This window comes from Lepisma saccharinum, chromosome 17 (genome assembly GCF_977018435.1).
Source record: "Lepisma saccharinum chromosome 17, izLepSacc3.1, whole genome shotgun sequence".
Classification (NCBI taxonomy): Eukaryota; Metazoa; Arthropoda; class Insecta; order Zygentoma; family Lepismatidae; genus Lepisma; species Lepisma saccharinum.
In genome coordinates this window covers 41219431-41245645 of record NC_139245.1, presented here as the reverse complement: position 1 = coordinate 41245645, position 26215 = coordinate 41219431, and the positions used below count along the sequence as shown (strand labels likewise).

At 37.5% G+C, this 26215-nt stretch overlaps 1 protein-coding gene across 1 annotated transcript in view; it reads right to left on the bottom strand.

The window, feature by feature from the left end:
- The window catches only part of LOC146001691 (uncharacterized), a 71830-nt gene that overhangs the window by 19772 nt on the left and 25843 nt on the right, over nt 1-26215 (bottom strand). Inside the window, exon 5 of the mRNA XM_083139342.1 lies at nt 1115-1325. Within this exon, the coding sequence (XP_082995468.1) occupies nt 1115-1325 (211 nt within the window). The remainder of the gene's footprint in view (nt 1-1114; nt 1326-26215) is intronic.

Here is a 26215-nt window from a genome sequence, read left to right as displayed (position 1 = left end):
ACAATGCGATGCAAAATCCCCTTTCTTTTCTGTCTTTGAAGCAGCAATTCGCAAATGGTTTTTCGTCTTTCAACGTCTCTGTCTTTCAATTCATGTGGAACCCAATGTGACATCTTTTGAATCATTCCCATGGCTTTGAGGCGTTTGGAAACTGTTGTTTGATCAACGCCTAATGCTTCTGCAAGTTCTTCCTGCGTTTGACACGAATCCTGATCGAGCAATGCTCTCAATTCTTCGTCTTCAAATTTTTTTGGCTGTCCAGGTCGCTCTTGGTCTTCCAGGCCGAAATCACCACTTCTAAACCGTGCAAACCAATTCTGACACGTTCGCTCAGCTAGCGCATGGTCACCATAGACTTCCACCAAAATACGACGACTTTCGGTAGCACTTTTCTGCATGTTAAAGTAATGAAGCAGAACACCCCGCACGAACTGCGCCATGTTCAGTTGACTACAAAATGCTGTTGTTGACGCATCAATCAACTGCCCTATACTACGAACGATGAGCGCTGACAGGAGTTTTCAACGCATGTGTGGCTACACGGAACTGTGGGACCATACGCTCGTTACGCCATCTCTTGTCCAGGCGCACAAATTAATTCCTAGACCAAATACATATAGACACCATCCCCAAACACATATGTCTCCAGGGATTGAACTATGATTTAGTAGATTACACACTACCCTGAAGACGGAGGCAGAATCAGCCTCCAAAACGTTGGCATTTTTAAAATTCATACAATGGTTAAAAGTCCAAAACTAAGAATTAATTCGTGCAAAAATATCTGAGAAGGGAGAAGAATTACACACCGTTGCGCATATCTGGAGGAATCCATCCCTGCACTTATTCACATTTGAGGATCGAATGTCCACCTGCGAATAAAAAGATGACTAACACTGTGCATGTAACATGCACAATAGACAAATGTATCGATAAGCACAATCGGTTTTTCCTTATTTCTACATACATCGAAACCACAGGCTCAGTCCACTTATTTATTAAACAACCCTTATACAACATGTAAATGTACAACCCATGAACTGCAATAAGAAATTTAAGAGGGAAATATTACAAATTGCACCTATATCACTTTTGTAACCTGCAATAAACATACCTAACTTCTGGACCAGGTAAATTTGACAAATCTTCTACGTGTTGATGGCTAGGTTGTAGAAGCTCAAAGGTTGCTGTGAGGCCTGTGTGGTAGAGGAAATTAAGGAGAAGTTCACATTTTGATTCATCCAAACCTTCCAGTATATCCATAGCTGCTCCAGCTACTATCCTGGCAACTTCGTATCTCGAGTCTTTGTAAAGTTTAATGTCTCCTGGAATAAAATATAATCAGCCATGGTTAAGCAAGTATGATTTGAATGATTTTGAGGGCTCAGGCAGATTAACCAGTGCACTACCACCACTGGTCGATATAGGCATGTTAGTGTATCAGCGCATTGATTTATGGATCTCATATTTCTGCAAATAGTCTGTGACTTAGTGAAAATTCTGTCACTTGGTTACTATTTTTATGAATATACAGGGTGGCTCAATAAGTCACTTAACACCCTCAGTACAAGGCCACTGCGGCATGGAATTTGAAATTGGCGATGACCAATCATTGCCTGGCCAAGGGGGAACCACATTGACGCCACCCACACGGTCGGCGACCATCTTGATGTCCGCCATCTTGAATTCAACTTCAGAATTTTAAATGGGAAGGGGGTCGTGCGACATATCAAAATGGGCTAGAATTTCACGAGAGACGTTCGCATGCCATTGCACATTATTTTAATCGGATACATCCATGAAGAGCTGCTCATTATGAATGGTTGTCGCGAACAATTTACAGTGTGACGCTTCCATTGACTTAAAAGTCCTTCACAGTGACAAGGCTAATGTTTATGTTCAGAAGGAAGTTCATAAACAGAATATGTGACCCTTGTCATCTGATAACTAACTTTGGACAAAAACTGGTTCATAACGTTCCCATAAGTGTTCTTCCGTATTGAAAAAACTCTGTAAAAAGTACCTTCTTCCATAAGCAAGGATGAAAAAAACTGTTTATTTAACAAATCCAAGTAGCCCTAAGCATTTAAGGTTCCGTGGATGGAAAATTGACTAACCAATCGTGTTCCACACAGCACGTCACACCATTAACTTACCAACACTAACCATTCAGTTTTGATCTGTCAAAAATGGGTTATCAGATAAAAACAGGCCCGTAGCCTGCTCTGCCCCCCCTGTGAAAAATACAGAATACATTCCTACCTGGAATTCTCACTAATCTTTACAATTATATCATGTGTTACTCTAGCAACATTGCAAAGACACTTATTGATTTTGTGATTTATTAGGGTGTATGGGATTCCGTATAATGTCGTATCAGGATTGGGGGGAAAAATTCCTTTCCAGATTAGACTTCGGGAAATGATTTCACAATTTTCAGTATCTAGAACAGTTGTGACATTTTGAGTAGTATTGTATTAAAGGTACCTAATGTGTTTGGATGTTTTTCTTGGATGTGTTGCTATGAACTTTGAATTGCTTAAATTTTTGTTTCCCAAGTCTATCTTGTGGTAATAGTGTGGTAGAGAGAGGGAGTGGATATTTAATTTTTGTTACTTTGCGTTGCTTTTCTGCCACTTCTAGCTAATCGCAACAATGAAGGATGACGTGAAATTGATGAAGAGACACTCATAAACAGTGCCGCAACTACAAGGGGCAGACAGAAGTCCATTCTAGGCGAAGCAAACATTGAAGTAAAACGAACAAGACTAGGAGAAACTAAGAATAGCAGGACAATTGGATACTCATGATGGAATTAGTTCTTACATATTCCTTGCATTTTTCTATGAGACGGCCAAGGGCACTTGCAAGGGGCACAGAGGGGCAATTGACCCCCTCGATTCACAAATTTTATACAAATAAAAAAACATTTCGTAAAATTTTCTTGCTCGCTTCGCTCGCAATCTCTGCTGTTCTTATAGTACAAGTTCAGAGCCAGCTATGGGGCGGCAGGGGTCGGACCTGGGAGCCAAAGATCTATATGAAAAAAAAAATGTTAAAGAGAATGCCATGGCGCCCCGTGAAATTATTGCACCCTATTAAAACAATTTCTTTCTATGACACTTAATATGAAATATTAATGATGATACTGTAATCCGAGAAGTCATTGATCAATCAAGGGATTCCTATTTGTTTGTCAGATATCAAAAAATGTATTTCAACTATAATATAATACAATTCACACAATATTTTGCAAAATGGTTAACGTAACCAGTAGGCAAACGTTGTCTGTAGTGATGCAAGTCTCCCCCTTTGGAAGAAATAGAGTCCGTGGTGGACTAAGGGACCCATATTTTAATGTTTTAGCAAGTACAAAAAAAATGTATTAGCTACAAATTTTTACACAATTCATGAAAGTGTAGGTAATATGTAACCATTATTATTTAATTAATTCTATTTTTCTTGCATAACACAACACAATGGTGTTGTTGGATTCTCGTTAGATTCCTTTGTGCGTAAAAATTATGCATACTGGAAACTAGAGTGAATCATTATGAAGCATGATTTATAAAGGGCTCCGTTAATCAGTTCTGCAGAGAGGCCCAAAGTTGTTGGTGCATCTTAATCATCTATTAACATTATCGACAATCTGGAAAGGTCATTATCGAAATATTGTAATTTCATGTTGCTCGAAGTTCTTTTGTTCGTTGCAGTTTCAAGATATCATCCCTTTTCTGTTACTTATCTCTTTTTGGGGGAAGGGGCAAGTTCCTCTGTGTACCCTGTTATATGTGCCAATCCAACATAATATATTAAAAATTTGCCCCCTCTAGGATTGACTTTGCCCCCCCTACAAAGAATTCCTGGCTACGGGCCTGGATAAAAAGCATCGAATATTCTGTTTATGAACTTCCTTCTGAACATAAACATTAGCCTTGTCACTGTGAAGGACTTTTAATTCAATGGAAGCATCACACTGTAAATTGTTTGCGACAACCATTCATAATGAGCAGCTCTTCATGGATGTATCTGATTAAAATAATGTGCAATGGCATGCGAACGTATCTCCCTAGACGTCACTTTGATCTCGATGCATTACCTATGAGCTAAACAAATTTTAAGGCATTTTTCTAACACCTCGAAAAGGAGCTAATTGGTACAAGAATTCAGTCATAACATTTTACTGGTTAAAGATACGTCGAAAAAACCTTCACCATTGCATTTCTCGTGAAATTCTAACCCATTTTAATATGTCGCATGACCCCCTTCCCATTTAAAATTCTGAAGTTGAATTCAAGATGGCGGACATCAAGATGGCCGCCGACCGTGTGGGTGGTGTCAATGTGGTTCCCCCTTGGCCTGATAAAGATTGGTCAACACCATTTCCATGTTGCGTGCTACAGTGGCCTTTACCGGGGGTGTTAAGAGCCCGTATCAGCGTCGCTCGAAAAAAGCAGCGGACAGATGTCATTTCTTTTTCCTAGTCTTGCCAATATTGATTCCATTTCCCCCTTCGAAGGCAAATCCATTGAATGGGAGACCTTTGCTGGAGGGAGGGGTTGGGCGAAGCAGACCACAAGGTTCCCTGTCCGCTACTCTACCCCCGCTCAAGAGTCTGACCATAACAGGTTTCCTGTTACAAGACAAAACTTTTTCCAAGTGTCTGAAAGAAGAAAAACCATAGACGAGAAAAACACACATTGACGAACATCGCAATACAACTGAGAGCCAAGGACTATTTAGGGGAGGCGGGGTGTCCTGGGAGTCCGAATCTTCTACGGGAGACTTACGAAGTACTAAAATTAAATAATGTAAATATGCTTGTTTTGTTTAGCATCTGTCGTATAATCGAGAGACGTTTATTTCCGTCAAACATATTCTAAGGGAAGGATTACATTGGGGTCAAACAACTTTGGATGACTGTATCAAATACGATTTATGCACACCACTATGATTAAATATTAAATTAAGAGCTTTTCATTTCGTCAAATGGATCTAACATCCTTTTTCGTTATTCAAACAATATTCAATTCCTTATCTGTTTCACAATCACCTTGGCAGGGCAGTTGTTTTTATACAAATTGAAGCGATCTGAACTATTCATGAGCTAGATAATGAATATGTGCGGTTATATTCCTATTCATATGCCGTCTTTTTCCCATTCATGTAATAACAATATTAATTAATATTTTAATTATTAATTTAATATTACAGTTATTTTAATTTGTTTTTATTATTAGAAGAAGGTACCAACATCATAGGCGTGCGCAGACTCTCTAATAAGGGGGGGGGGGGCAAAAGCCTTGAAAATTCAGTTAGATCGGGAAAGAAAACCTCATTTTATCTCACTGTTTTAGTTTTTTGCATTGATGTGATATATATATATATATATATATATATATATATATATATATATATATATATATATATATATATATATATATATATATATATGGGTCATTCCATGGCAAATCACCGAAATGGTAGTCGCCACTACATCTCCAATTTTAATAAAATTTTGCACAAATGTATGTCTGAGGGTATTATGGAAAACTGTAAAATTATTTATGTCTACGGTCATTAGTTTGGGCTACAGGACTGATTAAAGTTACCGTCTCAGTGTGTAGTGACGTGGTAACGTACAGCGCGAAGGTACAAGATAAATGCTTGTAGCGTAACGAAAAGAAATGACATATGATTTCTAGTTGTTGTATTATGTAAAGGAAATATATACAATGAAAAAAGTTAAGTTTTGGTAACAACTATATTAATTTGTGGTTGTCTTTTTCATAACCGAAAAAGCAACTTCCCACACATATATGTGGTATATATGTGGAACTCTATGTCATATTTTAAAGTGGAAGGAAATAAAGTGCGATCTTCATAGTTCTCACAAGAACAGTTCCCAAAGTGTGGGGTCTCCACACTAAAAAGGAAGACTGCAATATATTTCCTTCTTGCTTAAAAAGTGTGTCATGTATGTTAAAAATATGAAAAAGCTAAAAAAAGCACTCTTTTTGGGTGCAAAGTTCCATATGAGGGAAAGATATCAAGAAGAAATGAGTGGCAGTAAAATATTGTACTATTCCAACATGTTGCTCAGGAGAAATTTCATGATTGCACTCTGAACCATTTTCATAGAATACTGAATTATGTGTACTGCCGTTCTGCTAAATTTCTGCTTTCACATATAATGCGTAATTGAGTTTTGCTTTCAAATATTTCAGGTTGCTGTACCTCGACCCATGCACCCACACCTGTAAAAGAGTATATTCCAAAACAAAAAAATTAATGCAAATTGTGAAACATTTGTGCATTTTGATACTCATTTGTTTCATGTGAATTTCAGGAGTGTGAAATTTTACACTGACTGAAATATAAAAAAAGGAGAAGAGGAAAAGGTATGGAAAAGCAAAAATGAAACAAATACAATATTCTATTACAAAGCATGTTGCAGCAGTTTTACATATCCCTGAAGAGTCAGAAGAATCTGCTGAGGCTACAAAAACTCATGCTGAACGCGACCTAAACCTTCTCATGTCAGAACTTCAGCAGAAATTCATCAAGTCTTCAAGAGCTGAACAGCTTCAAATACTCACACTTGCCCCTCATAGTTGGCAAACAACAAAGGTTAAAGAATATTTCAACACTACTGAGTACATGGTACGAACAGCCAAAAAACTGAGAGATGAAAAAGGAATACTGGCATTGCTCTGAATGGGGATACCATTGATGCTTGCCGCAAATTTTATGAGAATGATGAAAACAGCCGAATATGTGCAGGAAAGAAAGACATCATTTCTGTGAATGTTGACGGAGGAAGGGTGCATAAACAAAAGCATCTGGTAATGTGCAATTTAAAAGAGTTGTATGCATTGTTTAAAAATGAACATCCAAACTTGCAAGTGGGGTTCTCAAAATTTGCTGAATTACGTCCAAAATGGTGTGTTCTTCCAGGAGCACGTGGAACTCATAGTGTGTGTGTATGCATCATACACTAGAATATGAAGCTCATGCTGCACTCTGTTCAACCCCATGTCAAACTTCTTACTATAATGGAAAAATGTGTTTGTGATATATCAAATATGGAGTGTGCGAGTATGTTTGGTGAATGTACAAACTGCCCAGGAAGCTACGAAGTGCAGGAGTACCTAGAAAATGTGTGTGCAGAACATGAGGAAATAACATACAAACAGTGGGTCACTACAGACAGGAGCACTCACATCAGTCGTGCACACAACAGAAGAATTCATTGCTACTTTCCTTGAAAGAATTCCAGCCTTAACCAGACACCATTTTATTACCTCTGCACAAAGCCACTTTCTGTCAACAAGGAAATCATCGCTTGCAGATGATGAGCGCATCCTTCTAGTAGATTTCTCAGAGAATTATGCTTTTGTAGCCCAAGATGCTGTGCAAGGATTTCACTGGAAAAATTCTCAAGCCACACTTCATCCTTTTGTTGCCTATGTGTAAGATGAATCATCTGTTAGTACAGTTTGTGTGCTGTAAGTGATCACCTGATTCATGACAGCATCTTTTTATTCCTTTCAACAAGAAGTTCTCTCAATTCTCAGAAACAGATTCCCAGCTATACAGAAAATTGTGTATTTCTGTGATGGATCTTCTGCACAACACAAAAACAGGAAAAATTTTATAAATCTCTGTCATCATGACAAGGATTTTGGTTTGAAAGCAGAGTGGCACTTTTTTGCTAGTTGTCATGGGAAGGGACCTTCTGATGGTGTAGGTGCCACAGTGAAACGGTTGGCAACTAGGACAAGCATTCAAAGACCATACAACAATTATAGTCTAACTCCTATGCAACTATGTGAATTTGCATCTACAATCAAGAACATTCAGGTTTTCTATGTCAGCTCTAAGGAAATTGAACAGCAAACAGACAAGTTAAAGCCACGATTTGCTCAAGCAACTCGCATTGAAGGAACAAGAAGTCTTCATTGTTTCATACCACTAACCAAAACATGCATGCTTACATCTCCCATATCCAGCATGACTACAAGAACTGAAGTTAGTGTGATATCTAAAGAAGTATCCAACGTGCCGGTAACACAAGGTAAAATAATGCTACACAGCTCATCATACGTTGCCTGTGTGTGCAATTCGCAGTGGTGGTTGGGTATCATTACAGAAGTGTCTCATGACAACAGTGAATATCATGTCAAATTTATGCACCCTCATGGACCTGCACAGAGTTTTACATGGCCGAGCAAGGAAGATTCATGTTGGCTTCCACACACTGACATTTTGCTCAGGATTTCACCACCTGGCACAGTTACCGGGAGAACATATACTCTGGATTCAGCAACTGTGCAACATATTCACACTGCATTTGCGACATACAAATGAGCTGTTTTCAGTGAACTAAATTGACAACCATCACTGTCAATGCAAAATTATATTCCACATGGCAACTCTCCGATTTATCCCTTGAAATTACTTTCCACTTACAACTTCCAGTTGACTTGGGATATGATTATTGGAAACTTCCGTATTACGGATATTCTACACTGCACGCATTTTGTATGTCCGCAACAGATACCAAATGAGGCAGAGTGCAATTTTCATATTTCCTGTAAATAATACCAAAGTTCAGGTGTTTCCAATTATACCACCTGCATAGTGTTGCCACCTTTCCCATTACAAGATTTTAACTCTTGAAATAGCCTCATTTTGCACTTTCTTTCCCACACATACTGTAAAAAGTGTCTGTAATTTATAACCAGAAACATTAAACAGCAATATGAGGGTGTGTGCTGATGAACCATACATAGAAGTCATACTATGACGAATATAAAGACTTTGGCTGATTTCCTCAGTAGGGGGGAAATTAATAAACTTACCTGATTTTCTGCCGCACATCTTAACGACAATGAATTTCAACCACTTCCTGGGCATATACATATAAAGGTAAGGCAAAATCTACATTTCGTTACAATTAAGTATACTTTACTTTGTACAATAAAGCAAAAACATACTTTCTATCTCAGTTCGTTGTTTCTTAACAATTAATTGAAAATGTCGGTGTCTTGTACTTTTTTTGAAGGATCACATTCTTTAGAGGCACCCTGTACAATATGTATTATGTTTTGAAACTAGATATTTCACACAATGATATTTCCTTACTAACTCTATACGTGCACAAAAGCTTGTTACAATCTGTTACTATGAGGCGACCCGTTTCCGGACAATTCTGGTGACTTCCCATGGAATGACCCATATATATATATATATATATATATATATATATATATATATATATATACACACCTAGGTATTAACATATTATTTAAATACATTACGTAATCTATTCATCCGCCCCTTGACAAACCAACAGCAAAAATTATATAGATTGTCTCTGAAATGTGAGCGCTCGTTTTCCTCCAAACCAAACTGTTATAGCAGCAATCGTCTGCATTACTTATTTGTTCTTACTTTCTCTCTGCTAATTTACAATGTATTGGAGAAAAGAAACTGCGAGCGAAGCGAGCAAGAAAATTTTTCGATCCAAATTTTTGAAAGTTGAAAACAGGATTGATTTTATAGGGCGCAAAAAATTTCATGGGACGGCATGGCATTCTCTTTTACAATTTTTCTCAATCAGATTGTTTGGCGCCCAGGGCCAACTCCCGCTACTTCCTAGCTACGGCTCGGAAGTTGACAAGACTGCAAGAAAAGCAGGTACCGCGAGCGAAGCGAGAAAGAAAATTTTACGAAATGTATTTTTATTTGTATAAAATTTAAAGTCGAGGGGACAATTGTCCCGCTGTAACCCCCTGCAAGTGATCCTGACCGTCTGGAAGAAATAATGCAAGATGGACGTGAAAACTAATTCCGTCTTGAGTATCCTTTTGTCCTGCTACTAGTATAGATTCTGCTAGTCTTGCTTTTTTTTTTTACTTCAATGTATGCCCCCCCCCACTATAATTGATTTCCGTCCAAGGTTGGAAAAAGGCATAAGGCAACGCCCCCCTGTCCCCTTGTGGTTGCGCCATTTCCTTTTAGAGTATAATATTGTTTAATAACAGCGACAATATTGCTCTCCACTAAATTTCTAGGTGAAAGTATAATAATATAGGGGCATGGAACGTCTGGAAGGGGGGGCAAGGATGACCACACCTCGAAAACTAAGGTCAACCTAAAAGTATATATTTCACAAGTATAATTAGATTTGAGTCATAGTAATTTACATTAATTATTATGTAATGGGGACGCAGGAATGCGATAATTTCAAATTCAAGTGGTGTTTTTAGAGGGGACAGCACTAGTATCGGGGTAATATGCCCCATGAAAAAAATACCTTTCTTGTCCCTTTGTGGAAAAATCTGCGAACGTCCGTGATTAGGGGGCAATTCCCCACCCCCTCCCGTGTGCACGCCTATGACCAACATATATGGAATAGTTTATAACATCGAGTAGCAGGATATCTCTCCTGTATGGTGCTGTAAACTAGGGAAATAATGACGATGTTTTATAGTAGTGCATAGCTATTCAGCCTGTTGCGACACATGTGCAGAACAGGCGGAAGACATTCTTGTGTGTTTTCTGCAGTTGGTGGATTATCCTAGGTGAGATGATTTTGATGTTCTTTCTTTTCTTAACGTAATAAAAACGTGTCTTGCAACCTAAGGCGTCGTGCTTTGTGCTCCGCCTGAGGATGAATTATATGATGAAACTGATGAACGGACACTCACAAAGAGCATCCATGCCGGGATTCGAACTCCCGGATGTGCTAACCACTCCATCACGGAGGCCAGTGCTAATGCACATGAATATCACTCCAAGTTAGTCATTTGGAATCATTGGGAAAGTCGTGTAGTTAGTAAAATGTGTACTTTTAGCATTTTTGATACAATTAAAACTATTTACAGCCAATGCATATTACTCATATTGAACCGGAACGACGAATTTGTGAATTTACTACAGGACTTTTCAAACATCCGCAGATAAGGCTAATACAGTTTCTTGTTCATATCTATCATAGTTATCCTGAAATACACATATGTCAGTTTTCACGTAGCTTACTAGTTTCCAGATATACTTGATTCTGTTAACTGTTCACTCCTATTATTCATAGTTGCGAACTATCTCTCCGGATCCGAGCATGCATGTGAAAAAGAACTGAATCACTCCGCTCCGGAGGGCTCCTTTAGTACCACCGCGACCTAGCTCCGAAACCCTGCCTGCTGGCAATCGTATAATTGTCACCGATGTTCTCTCCATCCTTTCATCCTTGGGTTCGAGTCCTCGTTGAGCCTCATTATGGTTGTAGCGAAATCCGATTGTCTCCGAAATGGGGAGATTACCTCCGAAATCCGGATTCTCTCATTTTTCCATCGGATTCCCGAATAGTAAAAAAAAAAAATCTGGATTTGGCCATCTCTACTTCACACGTCTTGCGCGAACACTGACCTGCTGATGTGTAAGTGGAATTATCAGTGTGATAATTCCTAGTAATTCAGACTTCATAACATTCTGGTAGAAAAATGTGCAGAACAAATTCTCGAGTTAGTAACCTCAAAGTTGTCTTTTCGACAACATTTGCTCTTTTTTTTAACTTCGGACAGAAATGCATGGTAAAAAAATCAGAATTTTCAGTTTTCATGAGATAATTTGGAAATGTGTTTACAGGACAATAATACATCATCATCACTGGCACTGAGATATGGATCTCACTGGCACTGATATATGGATCTCATACAAAAATAATTTAAATACACGAATACAAGAACAGGGGAAGAACACAGAAACGAGCACTGCCAGATCTTCAAGCCACAAGACCCCGCAGTGCGGGGGTGGGGGCAGAGACAAGTAAGTCTCTAGAAGGCCCTCAGTGATTGACATAGTATAGGGTTCGTATATGCGTATTTAAAAACTAAACTTAATTACTCAGGGGTTCAGAAACGAATACAAGATATACAGGTAACGGCAGTAGCGGCGAGGGGGACAGTCAGCCCCCACTTTTCGCCACTTTTGTCCCCCCACTATGCTAAACCGTACAGTATCTACAATGGGAAATATACTGTCCCCTCCCCCCTCGGTTTTGGAACCCAATCGCCGCCACTGGGTAAAGGTAAAGTTAAAGTTCCCTGTGCATATAGCACCGTGCCATGACGTCCACTTGGAACACACCAATGTGTTTATATATGAGTTGTTGAGGGACTTTTGAATCACCCTCTAGGCTCTTAGATGTGACTTTGTCAACATGAGATCAAGAACTTCACACACACACACATGCATTATAATATACATACAGACAAACATACCCTCTACGCTCTATATATAATATGTGTGTGTGTTTGTGTGTGGTAAGTTGGTAGAGGGGAGCCTTTGGTTCGTTGTTGATCCATGCAGATCTGCAGCTGCCACCTCCAACCACGATTTTACGTACAACACGTTGAAATAATCTTGCGATCTTATAAAAGCAGGAAATGTACTTGAACATTGCAATGGCCTTGCCCTAAGGGAAGTTTTATAATGTAAAATATTACGTAAGATAGCTTCTATTTCTTTAATTTTCGATCGCAAGGCGTCTACCGTACTATAAAAATCTGGGGGCTACAGGGAGATTAGATCTGTTGTTGGGGTTTCATCCCCCCTAACCTCCTTGTAGTGCCGTCCCTGGCTGTATGTATTTCGTCCAATGAATACAAGCTAGCAAAACTGTGAATTTCAACAAGTTTGTAGATAATTCTGCAGCTGTTCATAAAAACAGACGTATGCGTATTTTATTAGTTTCTTGCTGTGGTTCATTTTCCCATTTCAGCAAAAAAGTATTCACACTCTTTGCATACAGTGAGTAAATGTGGGGGAAGGAAGAAGTTCCCCCTTAATAGTCTCACTTAGAAATTTAGTGCAGAGGAAACTAATAACCGTTCTTAAACAACATTATGCTTTTATAGAAATAAAAGTATATACTATTTTCAAACCTACGAAAGTTCCAAGTAACTACGTAAGGAAAGGGTAGTGAATTACTTCCTATGTAATTGGACTCTCCCACTAGCAAAATTCTTATTAACACCTCCATATATTTCATTATTTAGTTGTATTATCTGTATGTGTCTGCAGAATAAATTGCCCATATATTGCACATGAATAAATTATGTGTAGTTGTTTTAAATTTGCGGTACTAAACCACGTTTATACGTAAATTAGTATTTGAACGACAGAGATGGAAAATAAAGCGCCGGCAGAGAACAATGGTGCCACTGAAGTTGAAATTCATCTAATAAAGTGATTTTAGGTGGGTCGGGACACACACGACCCTGTTTTGTTCCCACCAATGTAATAAAAACAGTGAGATGGAATGAGGGCTTTATTTCGTCAGCTGAACTCTTATCAAGGCCCTTGCTCCCCATAATCGGAGGATCTGAGACAGAAATAGTGTTATTGGTCGTATATCCAGAAAGTTGATTGATTTGCTTTATTTTACTTTGCTTTGCTTTTTGTGCCACTTTTGGCCAATTTGCGAAGATGGGGATGAGTGATGATATGATGAAATTGATGAATGGACACTCACAAACATCCGTGGCCAAGCCGAAATTCGAACCCGGGACCCCTGGCGTCGTAGCGCGATGTGCTAACCACTCCCCCACGGGGAGTTGAAAGTGAATGAAATTTTTATGGTGTGTTTTGTATGGTCATTATCAATAGTAAGTCTGTCATATTATTCCACTAAATAATGTCTTTGGAAAAGAAAAAACAACAAATAATTAATGTATTTTATTTTATATAAGACCTATGCCTAAAAGTATTTTTGTATATGATGACACAGAACTATCTTATGTTGTGATTTCTGACTGTAATATATATATGTAATTGGTGATAAAATAACGCAGTAAAGTATTAAGTAAATATATTTTATCCCCCTACTTACAAATCATGAAAGGAGTCAAATTCGAAATTAAATTGAACGGACGTTCAAAATTTTTAAAAATAGCACTATTTCCATAACAGATCATCAAGTATTTTTTTACCATTGACCCTCAGGAATATCTCAAACTTACAATGAACATTCATTGAACTTATTTATGATCGACAGCTAAAAAGTCATTCATTTGCATGACTGGATGATAATCCACCACCAGATAGAATTTACACAATATTTACCTAAAAACTTTGGGTAAAGTCACCTTCACCCTAAAAAAATCCATTGGTAATGGACTTTCGTGTTCTCACAAAAAAAAAGTTATAATTTGGCACAATTTTTCTTTCGCGGGCAAACCTTTTGTAAAGGTGTACTTCAGTCTGTGCAATCAGCCCTTCCCACAATATTGTGAACAATATACTGGGGAAATCCACCGTCCTTCACTGTTGTCATTGCACTACAACCCCATCGTGATTTAGTATGAGGATATCGCGTAGTGAAGAACTGTTTACAAGCATCGCCCAAACCATTGATTCTCTCCCCAAAACCTTTCCCTGCCTTCTTTTTTCTTTTCCTAGCTCTCAGCATGCGGTTTTCTTGCTACTTGAGGAAGACTGGCCGATTGTGAAAGAAAAAAGGAATGGGAGAGGAGGGGGGTTCATGAGGGGCACGAGCGGTACAGAGGGGAAACGGCTAGCGCGACCAGCTTAGAAAAGTCGAAGTTAAAATTTACATACATTGCTCTGTACGTCGACAAACTACAGACATTCTAAAGAAAATTATGTAAGATCAGTTTCATTTCTTTGCTGTAGAAGAACAGTAGAAGCTTTCTTGTTCTTTAAAATGTTGATTTAAGTTATTACATATAATTGGCGAGCAAGTGAATTTTACGAAATTGAGATAAGGAAAACTACGTAATAAATAATGTATTTAAAAAAAGGCTTAACGACATAACAAATTTCATATTTGATCTTTAACTCAGTAAAATTTAAATGCCACACACTTGACTGTTCGAGCACAGAAGGTCGACGCAAGAACCTATATTTTAGGTATCGTCACCAGCGGTGATACGGGCTCTTAAGTGACTTATTGAGCCACCCTGTAGCAGTGGCGGCTGCTTAATACGTGCTACCGTGCTATAGCACGTTGCTAAATTTGTTAAAATGAAAAGAAGAAAAAAGCAAATCTCACAGAAGCAAGAAGTCTAATGAAGCCCTAAAGTGAATTGAAACTTCTCATGTTAAGAGCCTCAACATTTACCGGCGGCGCCACGTATTTCCCTCGCGCTGTTGGGGCTATAAGGAATACCGTACCGTGCTAGAATCTCAACAGCACATTTTCGCCCCTTTTTCATCCCTCCGCGCATGAATACTGTACACCCCCACTCCTCGATTCGTACGGGGGATAGGGTCTCAGCTCGAGAAAAATCGTCTGCTAGCGTGCTACAGGAAGACACAGCACGGTAAGTGTGCCATCTCAGGATAAGAAGAAAGTCTACGACAACCTATTGCTTCTGTCAGAACAACGTTTTTTTAATGTCATTTTCAAACGTTCTGTACGTTATCAGTGTAGACTTATGTAATGTTTGTAACATGTCGTATACATTTGCAGCACCTGCAAAAAGTTGGAACGCGAATTGACACTACCCCTTAGCCTTTTATCTATTTCAGTGGTAAGTTGTAAAGGTTGCAACTCTGAAACTATAGTCCGTGCCTTTCTTGCGTCCGAAAGTGGATTCTGCTATGCAATTTATGTTTAGGAAATTTTAATTTTATATTTTATCTAAATTACCTGTTTTTAAATGCTAGAAATATATTTCCTTGTGTTTATGTAGCACTTCAATCGTCAAGAAACAAACTTACAGAGTACCGTCATTTTTCCCCGGCTTCCAGACCCGAAAATTTTCCGCGCGGTTCATTGTGTTAAAATCGCGTGCCGTGTGAAGTGGTGGTCATTGTTGTGAAGGATTAGCTTTTTGTTGTTGTTAGAAGTGAAAGCGAGTGTGTGTTAGTGTACCATGAATTCGGTGGATTCTTTGTTGCAGCGACCTTTCCATTCAAGAAAACTTGGAGAAAAGTTGGAAATAAAAGCGCTAGGACGGCCGTTGCCAGATTTGGATCTATCGCAAAATGCAAAGGGAGATAAGAACGCTACGTATAGAAGGCGATTTAATAGAAAACTGTACGATAGTGAACTATGGCTTTGTGGGTGTCAAATTCGAAATGCATTATTCTGTTTTCCTTGCATACTTTTTGGAAGTAATGATTCATTAGGGTGACCAGACATACTCTTTTTAAGAGTATTATACTCTTTTAGAGGTTCTTATACTCTATACTCTATTCAATTTGCAAAAATCCCCAAATATACTCTTTTCCTTGCTATTTAATTACATTCATTATTTTATGCATAAAAATACGTTAAAATCCACAGAACGGAAAACGTCAAGATGTCAACAAACTGAGGTATTTACTCCTTGAGTCAAGAATTTCCTATGAACAATTTCAAGAGTCATTTTCATATTCCATCAACAAGCAAAACATATTTCAAGTTCATTGGAATTTAATGATAATTATGCATCTTGAAGATTGGGGGGGGGAGAAGAAAAGAAACTATGATGGGTAAGTGGAGGCCAATGTACAAAGATTTAGTACAGGCTGGGTCAATTTTAAAAGTGATTATGCCTCTTAAAATTCTTGTTTACTCTGCCTGATACAAATGTTGATTGTGTGTAGTAGTATAAAAGTATATAATATAAACCCGAGAAATGATGAACCCCCCTCAGACAGATTTGGCTACACTTAAAACTTGCTCAACATGCCCATATGAGCTTCTTGCTCAAGTGTGGTACTCCGTCTAATCCAAGATTTTTGTAAAAATGCCCTCGGGAAGTTCCTGTGAAATGATGAGCCCCCTCAGATTGATTTGTCCACACTTACAAAAGGCACTTCTGTCAGATTGTTGTCCATAAGCTTGTTAAAAATATGCCCCTCTTGATATTTTTTTTGCCCACACCTAAAACTAAGCTCTTGCATCATGTTATGCAACAAATTATGATGCAAGAGCTTTTGTATTATGCAACAAATTATGATGCAAGAGTTTTTGCATTGTGCAACAAATTATGATGCAAGAGCTTTTGCATTATGTTGTGCAACAAATTATGATGCAAGAGCTTTTTGTATTACATATCAGTTAGTATTGTGAGAGTGGCTGAGGAGTACAGATGTGTTGTTGCAGTGCTCCTCTTATTTTTTTTTAAAAAAAAAACACAAAAATATAGCAGATTTGTATAAATTGAATTATAGGTTTGTTTGATTCAATATATAGAATTTTCTAATATATTGAACAAAGGGTTTATATTTGCCCTAGTTTGTTATACAAGATCAATACATGACACATGATATTAGGTCAATGCCTTTCCATGCACATCACGACATGCCTGTGCAGACATGCAATTGTGAAAGGTCAGTGCTTCAGTGGATCAATACTTATTCTATCTTTGTGCATGTAGGCTATCCTGTACAACCTGTCATAGGTTTATTAAGTATAGAGTTTTGATTTGAACCCCAAGAAATTTTATATAAATACCAAAGCCAAAAATATTAACACACATACACACACACACACACACTAAGTATACAAAGCACATTGCTGAACCCAACTGATATTTTTTATTAAGCATAGAATTTTGATTTGAACCCCAAGAAATTTTATATAATAAACAACAAAAAATGCCAAATCAAAAATATTGTAATCAATGCAATAAGAATATAACCAGCCCCAATTGGGCTAGGCATCAAAGGAATTGTAATCCAGACAAATGCAGAACTCCCACAAAAATATGCCCTAAATGCCATAGAAAATATATATAGCATGGAATACTTCACATATAAACATAAAGGTACTTGCTCTGCACAGTCATCAATATTGCCCCCTCAACCATCTACATCTGGTCTGAAAAGGAAGCATGAAGCACCTGTTAATGCTAGAGTAGCAAAGCAGCCACGCTATGCACCACCTATCCATAGCAGTTTTGCTGGCCAATTAAGGGATCACTGTTTTAAATCAGAGCCAAGATGTGACATTAAGAATTTTTTGAACAGTATAAATCCTGATGTGCAGGCAATTCTAAATGCACAAAATGGCTCTTATATGCTGTCCCTCAAATTGTTTACACAATATAAGAAGCCAAATGGCACAAAATTTACACAGCCCCACATAACAGAAACTGTAGCTATTTATTCAAATACAAATTCAGACAAAATAATAAGCAGTTTGATAGATCAATTGAATATTAAACACACTGAATTTGCTGGAAAAGAGTCAGGATGGAGCCTATGCGGATCTCCACACAAGTTATATATTAATATTTCTGAATTCAACCCATTACAAGGATCTACATATGTGCCTTTACCTGCCAATATTAAAAACAAAAGAGCCGTGGTTAACATAGAAAATAATGGTGGTGTATTTTAGCTGCTTTGTATCCAGTTTTAAGGCATCCTGAGAGAATAAGTTATTATAAACAGCATGAACATGATTTTGATGAAGCAATGGAGGGCTTAGAATATCCAATGTCAGTTCAGAATATTGATAAATTTGAAAAAAAAAGGCCAGGGATATCAATGGTAAACAATTATCTATTAATGTTTTTATTTGTTCCACTGGCCGTGGCAATTGCTTGATAGATCCTCTCAGAATCAGTACACTTGATGATGATTCTGCTGTTCCGATTGATCTGCTCTTAATTGAAGAGGATGGCACATATCATTACACTTTGATACATAATCTTGAAGCTTTAGTCAGAAAGCAACTAGACAAATCTAAGACAATATTCAAGTTGTGCAGAAGATGTTTGACTGTATTTGATGGTAAAAAAATAATAAATGGTGTTTGTAAAGTGAATACAGAAATTGCTAAAAACAAGTTAATTGAGCATCTGAAATACTGTGGCAATCATAAACCTGTTCATATGGTGATGCCTAACCCAAATGAAAATGCCAAATTCAAAAAATTTGAAGCCTTGTTGGAACACCCAGCATATATAGTCTGTGATTTTGAATCAAATCTCAAACCCCTTGCATTCTGTAGCCCAGATCCTGATGAATCTTCAATTACATCATACCAGCTACATGAACCTTCTAGTTTTTATTATGTTGTTGTACAGGATGGTGTTGTTAGTGAAGAATATTTATACATGGGACCAGATGCCATCAAAAAATTTGCACATAGAATAGAAAATGAGTGCCGTTGCATAGCATCTAATGTCTTATTAAAATCAAAACCCATGTTGCCTTTAACAGAGAAACAGATTGAAGATTTCAATAATGCAGAAAAATGCCCGGTGTGTGATTGTGAATTTTCAGATACAAATATCAAGGTACATCACCATTCTCATACAGATGGTAAATTCTTAATGGCCCTGTGTAATAGCTGTAATATTAAGATCCAGAGACCAAAATTTGTCCCTATATTTTGCCATGGTGCATCCAATTATGATTTTCATCATCTGATTAGGTACGAGGGGTTTGACAAGCAGAATTTAAATATTTTAGCAGAAAATAATGAAAAATATATTGCTATTAGCAAGAAAATTAAAGTTAATGGTGTTCCTATTCACTTAAGATTTCTTGATTCCTACAGAATTTTATCGGCTAGCCTGGCTACACTGGCCACTCAATTATCTGATGATCAATTCAAAATCACATGTGCTTTGTTTCCAAATCAGGAGCTGAAATTAATTAGGCGGAAGGGTGTATATCCATATGATTATGTTACAGATTTTTCTAAATTTGATGAGTGTTCTCTGCCACCACAACAAGAATTTTACAGCAAAATCAGAGGATCTGGAATCACTGATGATGATTATCACCATGCCCAGTTGATGTGGAACAATTTAAAATGCCAGACATTTGGTGATTATCACAAGGCATATTTAAAACTTGATGTGGCCCTCTTAGCTGATATACTTCAGGCATTTAGAAAATCTTCCATGCAAAATTATAAGCTGGATCCAATGTATTTTTACAGTGCACCAGGCCTAGCATGGTCTGCAATGTTTTTAAACACTAAAATGGAGTTAAATTTAATCCAAGATCAAGACATGTATCTGTTTATGGAGCAATGTATAAGAGGAGGCATGGTGCAATGCTCTCAGAGATATGCCAGAGCAAATAACAAGTATATTCCTGATTATAATCCAGCACTGCCATCAAATTATATACTGTATGTAGATGCCAACAGCCTCTATGGTTATGCCATGATGGATAAACTGCCATATGCAGGGCTTGAGTGGGTTGAAGATTTCAATATTGAAGATCTTCAGGATTTTGATGACAGTGACTATGGCCTATTCTTAGAGGTTGATCTGACAATTCCTGATGATTTACACAACACATTTTCTGATCTGCCCCCAATTCCTGAGGTTGAGTGCTCACCTGGATCTAAACAGAAGAAGCTCATGATGACTCTGGAGCCAAAACAGGGTTATGTCATTTATTACAAAAACCTCCAGTTCCTGATGCATCATGGTGTTCAAGTGACCAAAATTGGCAAAGTCTTAAGGTTCAGGCACTCAAGATGGTTCAAGCCATATATTGATACAAACACAGAGCTTCGAACATCTGCAATGAGCCAATTTGATAAGACCTTGTTTAAATTGATGGTAAATTCAGTGTATGGCAAAACCATTGAAAATGTCAGAAAACATACTGATGTTAAAATAATTACTGACCCCAGCCTGAGCAAAAAATTGATTGCAAAGCCTAATTTCAATTATAGAAGAATTTATGATGAAAATATGGCACTTTTCAACATGAAAAAAACAAAGATTAAGTTTGATAAGCCTATTTATGTAGGGGCTGTGATATTGGAATTGGCCAAATTACACATGCTGGAGCTCTATTATAATGTGTTGAAGCCTTTTTATAAGGATTGTGTAAAACTGATGTACATAGACACAGATAGTTTTATCCTTGATATTCAGACAGAAGATGTTTATCAAGGTATGTCACAGCCTGAATTGCTTGAATATTTTGATACCAGTGAACATTCAAAAATTCAACCCCACAACAAAAAGGTGCCTGGCAAGTTAAAAGATGAGACACTTGGTGATGTTATTGTGGCATTTGCTGGGTTAAGGGCCAAGATGTACAGCTTGAAACATGTAGTGGTGCTGTTGCCAAAAAGGCCAAGGGCATTGGCAAAGTAACTGTTGACAAAGAGCTCCAATTTGAAGATTACAAAAATTGTCTCAAATCATGTAGCACAATCAGAACATCAGAATGCAGAATTCAGAGTGTGGATCACTTGTTGACTACAAATGTTGTAAGAAAAGTGGCTCTGGACCCACATGATGATAAGAGATGTATTTTATCATGTGGCATACATACTCTACCATGGGGTCATTGTGGTTTGAAAAGTGGGAATCTATGCCCAATTACAGAGCATGATTTGAAATAAATAAACATGCCCATGAACTTATTTGGGTTCAAAAAACAGGCTATTATGGACCTGCCAACACCAGCACCCTCTTCTGATATGATATGTAAACTAAGTGCTTTGTTAATTATTCATCTGAACAGCATACTTACAGATGTTGATGATGAAACAGGTAAAACATTGTACATATTTAACAATAATTTAAATCATTACCAATTACCTGTAGGTGGGCAATTACAATTTATTACAACCCCCAAGGGTGATGTCAAGATTTCAATAGGGAAAAATATTTATAGAATTAAGCACTCAAACATGATTTCTGGCACTGTATATACTGTTTCTGCTGGTGACTGCTTATATATTGAGGTCCCGGGATCCTATGACAAGCTTATACCTTTTTTTATAGAATTAAGAATTAGATATTCAATAGTAAATAACCACTAAAACAAAATGCCTAATGATATATTTGGCCATACAAGACATGAAGATCACAGCGATGAGATTCTGATGCTTGATGTCAGAGTCAAAAAATTAAGAAGTGATTTACAAGCTTTACAAACCACACTCAATGCCAGTCTTCAACTAGAAATTACAAATTTACAATCACAATGCATGGACCCTCTTCTTAAAATTGACTCAGAACTCAAAGTGCTGCTTCAAAAATATACTGACTTGGCCACATTGGATAATTTTCAAAATTTAGAGGAAGCTGTAGCAGCTCTTCAAGCCAAATTTAAGACTCAGGCTAACAACTCTGAGCAATTGAAACATCAATTGGAAGAGCAGATAAATAATGTCCAGACACAGCTCCAAACAATTGTCAAAAGCATAAAGTCACAAGAAGATTTTGATCTAGTGATTTCCACTCTAAAGGAACAGATTCAATCACTCCAGATACCTAATCTGGACCCCTTGAACAATGCCATAGCCGAGGTTAAAGAAAAAATTGACACACTTGAAAATTTTATGAACAACTTGCCATCTTCTGATGCTTTGAGTGCTATAACTCGTAGTGTTGCCAACATCAAGCTGCAACTTGAGACATATGAAGATTTTGGAAAAATTCAAAGTACGATAACTCATCTTGAGGGTACAATAGCAGCAGTGCAAAATGATCTGACAAATGTACAAGAAACTCTAGAATCTCGCCTGCCTGGTATTGTAGACACCCTTGCCAGTGTCCAGCAACAGATCACAAAACTTGAAAACCTCAACACTGAATCTGAGCTATCTCATTTTCATCACTTGATCGATGATATCCAAACAAAGCTTGAAATTTTACAACAATCAACACCTACTCAGGCAGATATAGTCCTGCTTCAAGATGCTATGCGTGGTGTGGTTGATGCTTCTGAATTAAATGATGTGAAATTGGCACTTGAATCTTTGCAAAATACTGTATCAAATCTGCCTACATCACAGGAACTTAAAAATATTAAGAGAGCTGTGAATCGCATATTCAAATCAGAAGATATCAAGAATATCCAGACAGAGATCAAACAACTTACTCAGACAGTGGCCACTCTACCAACTAATCAACATATTAATGAACTGCATGCCCTGTTTGAGGATATCAGAAGACAAGTCCATGATCTTACTGCTCAAAATTCAAAATTGGCAGTTGTTGAAAATTTACAGCAAATTGTAGCTAATATCAAGCAACAGCTAGGGACCATGGAATCCAATCAAGCAAATGCTTTGTCTGTTTTAGCCACCAAGCTTCAAGAGATTGTGCAACAATACAAAAAACTTGTTGTGGACATAAAGATCAAGCCAGGCTATGATGATGTTGTTAGGACTATCAATGAGCACCTTGAATCTGTAACAAGTAGATTGCTTACAGCAGAAAAAGAAATAACTGGCATAATCGAGAATCCTAAACATACAGTAATTCTTGAATTGTACAGTATCCCCAACAAAGAATATGATTCACCATTTACACCAGGCGGCAAAATATATATGCTGTCCCCTGCACAATTTTATTACCAGTTTTTTGTTGGGGGCACACTTAGACCAATCAAGATCAAATATTGGCTACAACCACAGGCACACCACTACCCTACCTTATCAATAACAAATGCTGACAACAAACCAAAAATCACCAGTGTAGAGTTAGAGAATTTTACAGATCCCAATACATTAGAAACATCTTATGCTGAAGATGATGGCTCTCTGGAATTTTATATACAAATAGGAGACAAACTGTATTTAGAAAATTCTGTAGTATCAGCTGCTGAACACCCTATAATTGCAATATTCTTGTTTACATATTATGTCTAGACAAATTATTGTTGATGAATTACACAGACAAGCCAGACATAATTATAAGAGACTGCCAGTAGTCACAAAAGGCATAGATGATTTATGGCAGTGCGACTTGGTTGAGTTGGCAAGTGGACAGCTGAAAAACTTAGACAAAATCAACAAGGGCTACAAGTATCTACTCACTGTCATAGATACATTTTCAAAATTTGCCTGGGCTGTGCCACTCAAATCCAAGACTGGAAAATGTGTTACAGAAGCCTTCAGGACAATCATCAATCAGAGTGGAAGATCACTGCGCTATTTGCAAACAGATAATGGCAAAGAATTCTATAATTCTGTGTTCCAACAATTTATTAAAAGCCAGTCAATACAACATTACTCGAGTTACAGTGATCTCAAGGCCTCAATTGTAGGAAGATTCAACAAAACCCTAAAAAATCATATGTATAAACAATTCACACTTCAAGGTAATTATAAATGGCTTAATATTCTTCCAGAACTTCTACATAAATATAACAACTCGGTCCATTCCACAATCAACATGAAACCCTCTGAGGTAACTTCATCTGATGAGCAAAAATTGATCAGAACTGTTTATTATCCTAGATACCAGCCAACAACAAGAAAAGCCAAATACAAGGTGGGTGATCAAGTAAGAATCAGCAAATATAAGCACTTATTCAAAAGAGGCTTTACAAGAAACTGGAGCACTGAATTATTTACAGTGGTTCAAGTTAAACCTGGGACCCTTAACACATATATAATAAAAGATCACCGAGGAGAAATTCTCAAAGGCAGATTCTATAAAGAACTCCTCAGCAAAACTAAGCACTGTGACACATATCTCATAGAAAAAATCATCCGCAGAAAAGGCAACAAGTTACTTGTCAAATGGCTAGGACTCCCAGAACACAGCTGGATCGATGCAGACAAAGTGATACTATGAACACCTGGGATGTTATAAAGAGGCTGCCAGAACCTGAACAGCAGATTAAGAGAAATGGCAAGTTGCTGCCTGATAATATTAGATGTCTTATTGTTGGGCCATCGGCTTGTGGTAAAACTACACTAATGATTGATAATTTTTTATTGGCACCCAACTGGTTAGACTGGAAAAACAGGCACTTGTATGTCTTCTCTAAGAGCTTGGAACAATTAAAATATCAGCAGCTGATGAAGCTATATGATGGACTGGATATAGCCACTTTTGAAGCAGATGTTAAGCCACTTCATGAATGTCTCGATAATTCTGTTGTTGTGTTTGATGACATTATACTGGATAATCAAAACAAGGTTAGAAATTTCTTTACACAGGGCCGACACAAAAACATTGATTGCTTCTACCTGGCACAGACTTTTTCTAAAATACCGAAGCAGCTGATCCGAGACAACAGCAATTTTATATGTGTGTTTCATCAAGATCATACCAACCTCAAACACATACATGATGAATATGTAGGTGGGGACTTGAGCTACAATGATTTTTCTAAGTTTTGCAGTAGGTGCTGGAACCAGGACAGTTATGGGTTTGTCACAATTGATATGACAAGGAAGCCCAATAGTGGCAAATACAGAAATAAAATTAACAATTTTCTTGACATTGAAACATATATAAATAACCATGAAAAGGCCAATCATTGATGATCTTAAATTAAGAGATTATCTTGTAAAAAGATTTAAGGGATGGAAATCAGAGAACCGAGGAATCTATGAAAAACACAAGCAAACAGAACAGCCTATTATTGATGCTATTAGTGAATTAGGTAAAAATATCAAAACTGTTACAGAGCAAAATCAAAATTTGATCACAGAGCTTGTACCTGTAGCTGCAAGGAACATATTAGATTATCCAATCAGCCCACTTTCTAGTATTCATACACCTAGTCCTGTTGCTCCTCGAAGAATTGAAGCTACTCAGGATCCTATTGAATTGGGTCTTCTTGCTCAAAAATATTTAAGCACACCTAAAGACAACAAAGATGAGGTTTTTGGCCTATATGCTGACACAGAGCGTGATGGTAGCATCATACATAGAATTGGCAATTTCAGAGTAACATTTATGGGAGATGATCTAATTGTATATTCAGAATCTCATCTTGGAGAAAAAGGTGGTTTTGTTAAATATCCTGGCACACCTGGATTGTGGGAACTGATGACTAGGAAAAGGCCTGGCAGCTATACAGATCAAGATTATGAGCATTACAAAGAAATATTAATAAAATCAGATGCTCTATACCAGAACAATGATCCCACACAAAAAAGAGTCAAGTCTAGCAGTGGAGCAAAATACAACAACTTAATCAAGCCCATATGGTCACAGATCAAGACAGGCAGTGTAATCAAACAATACAACACCCTGCCTAAAGAATTTGTGTGGGTTGATGATGTCAGGAAACTTGTAGATAGGTTATTGGTGATAGCTGGGGAGGAAAATGCTGGCAACCACAATTTTTACAATGAAAAGGTTGGAATTATGGACATGATAAGCACAAAATTGTCTAATTTTATAGTGAATGACACTAAGGGGATTGGATATCTTATAAAAATTATTAATACTCTACCACCTAAATTTTGGAATATTTCTGAGGGTCGGGGGTTGGTTAATGACATTATAAACAAGCTGCC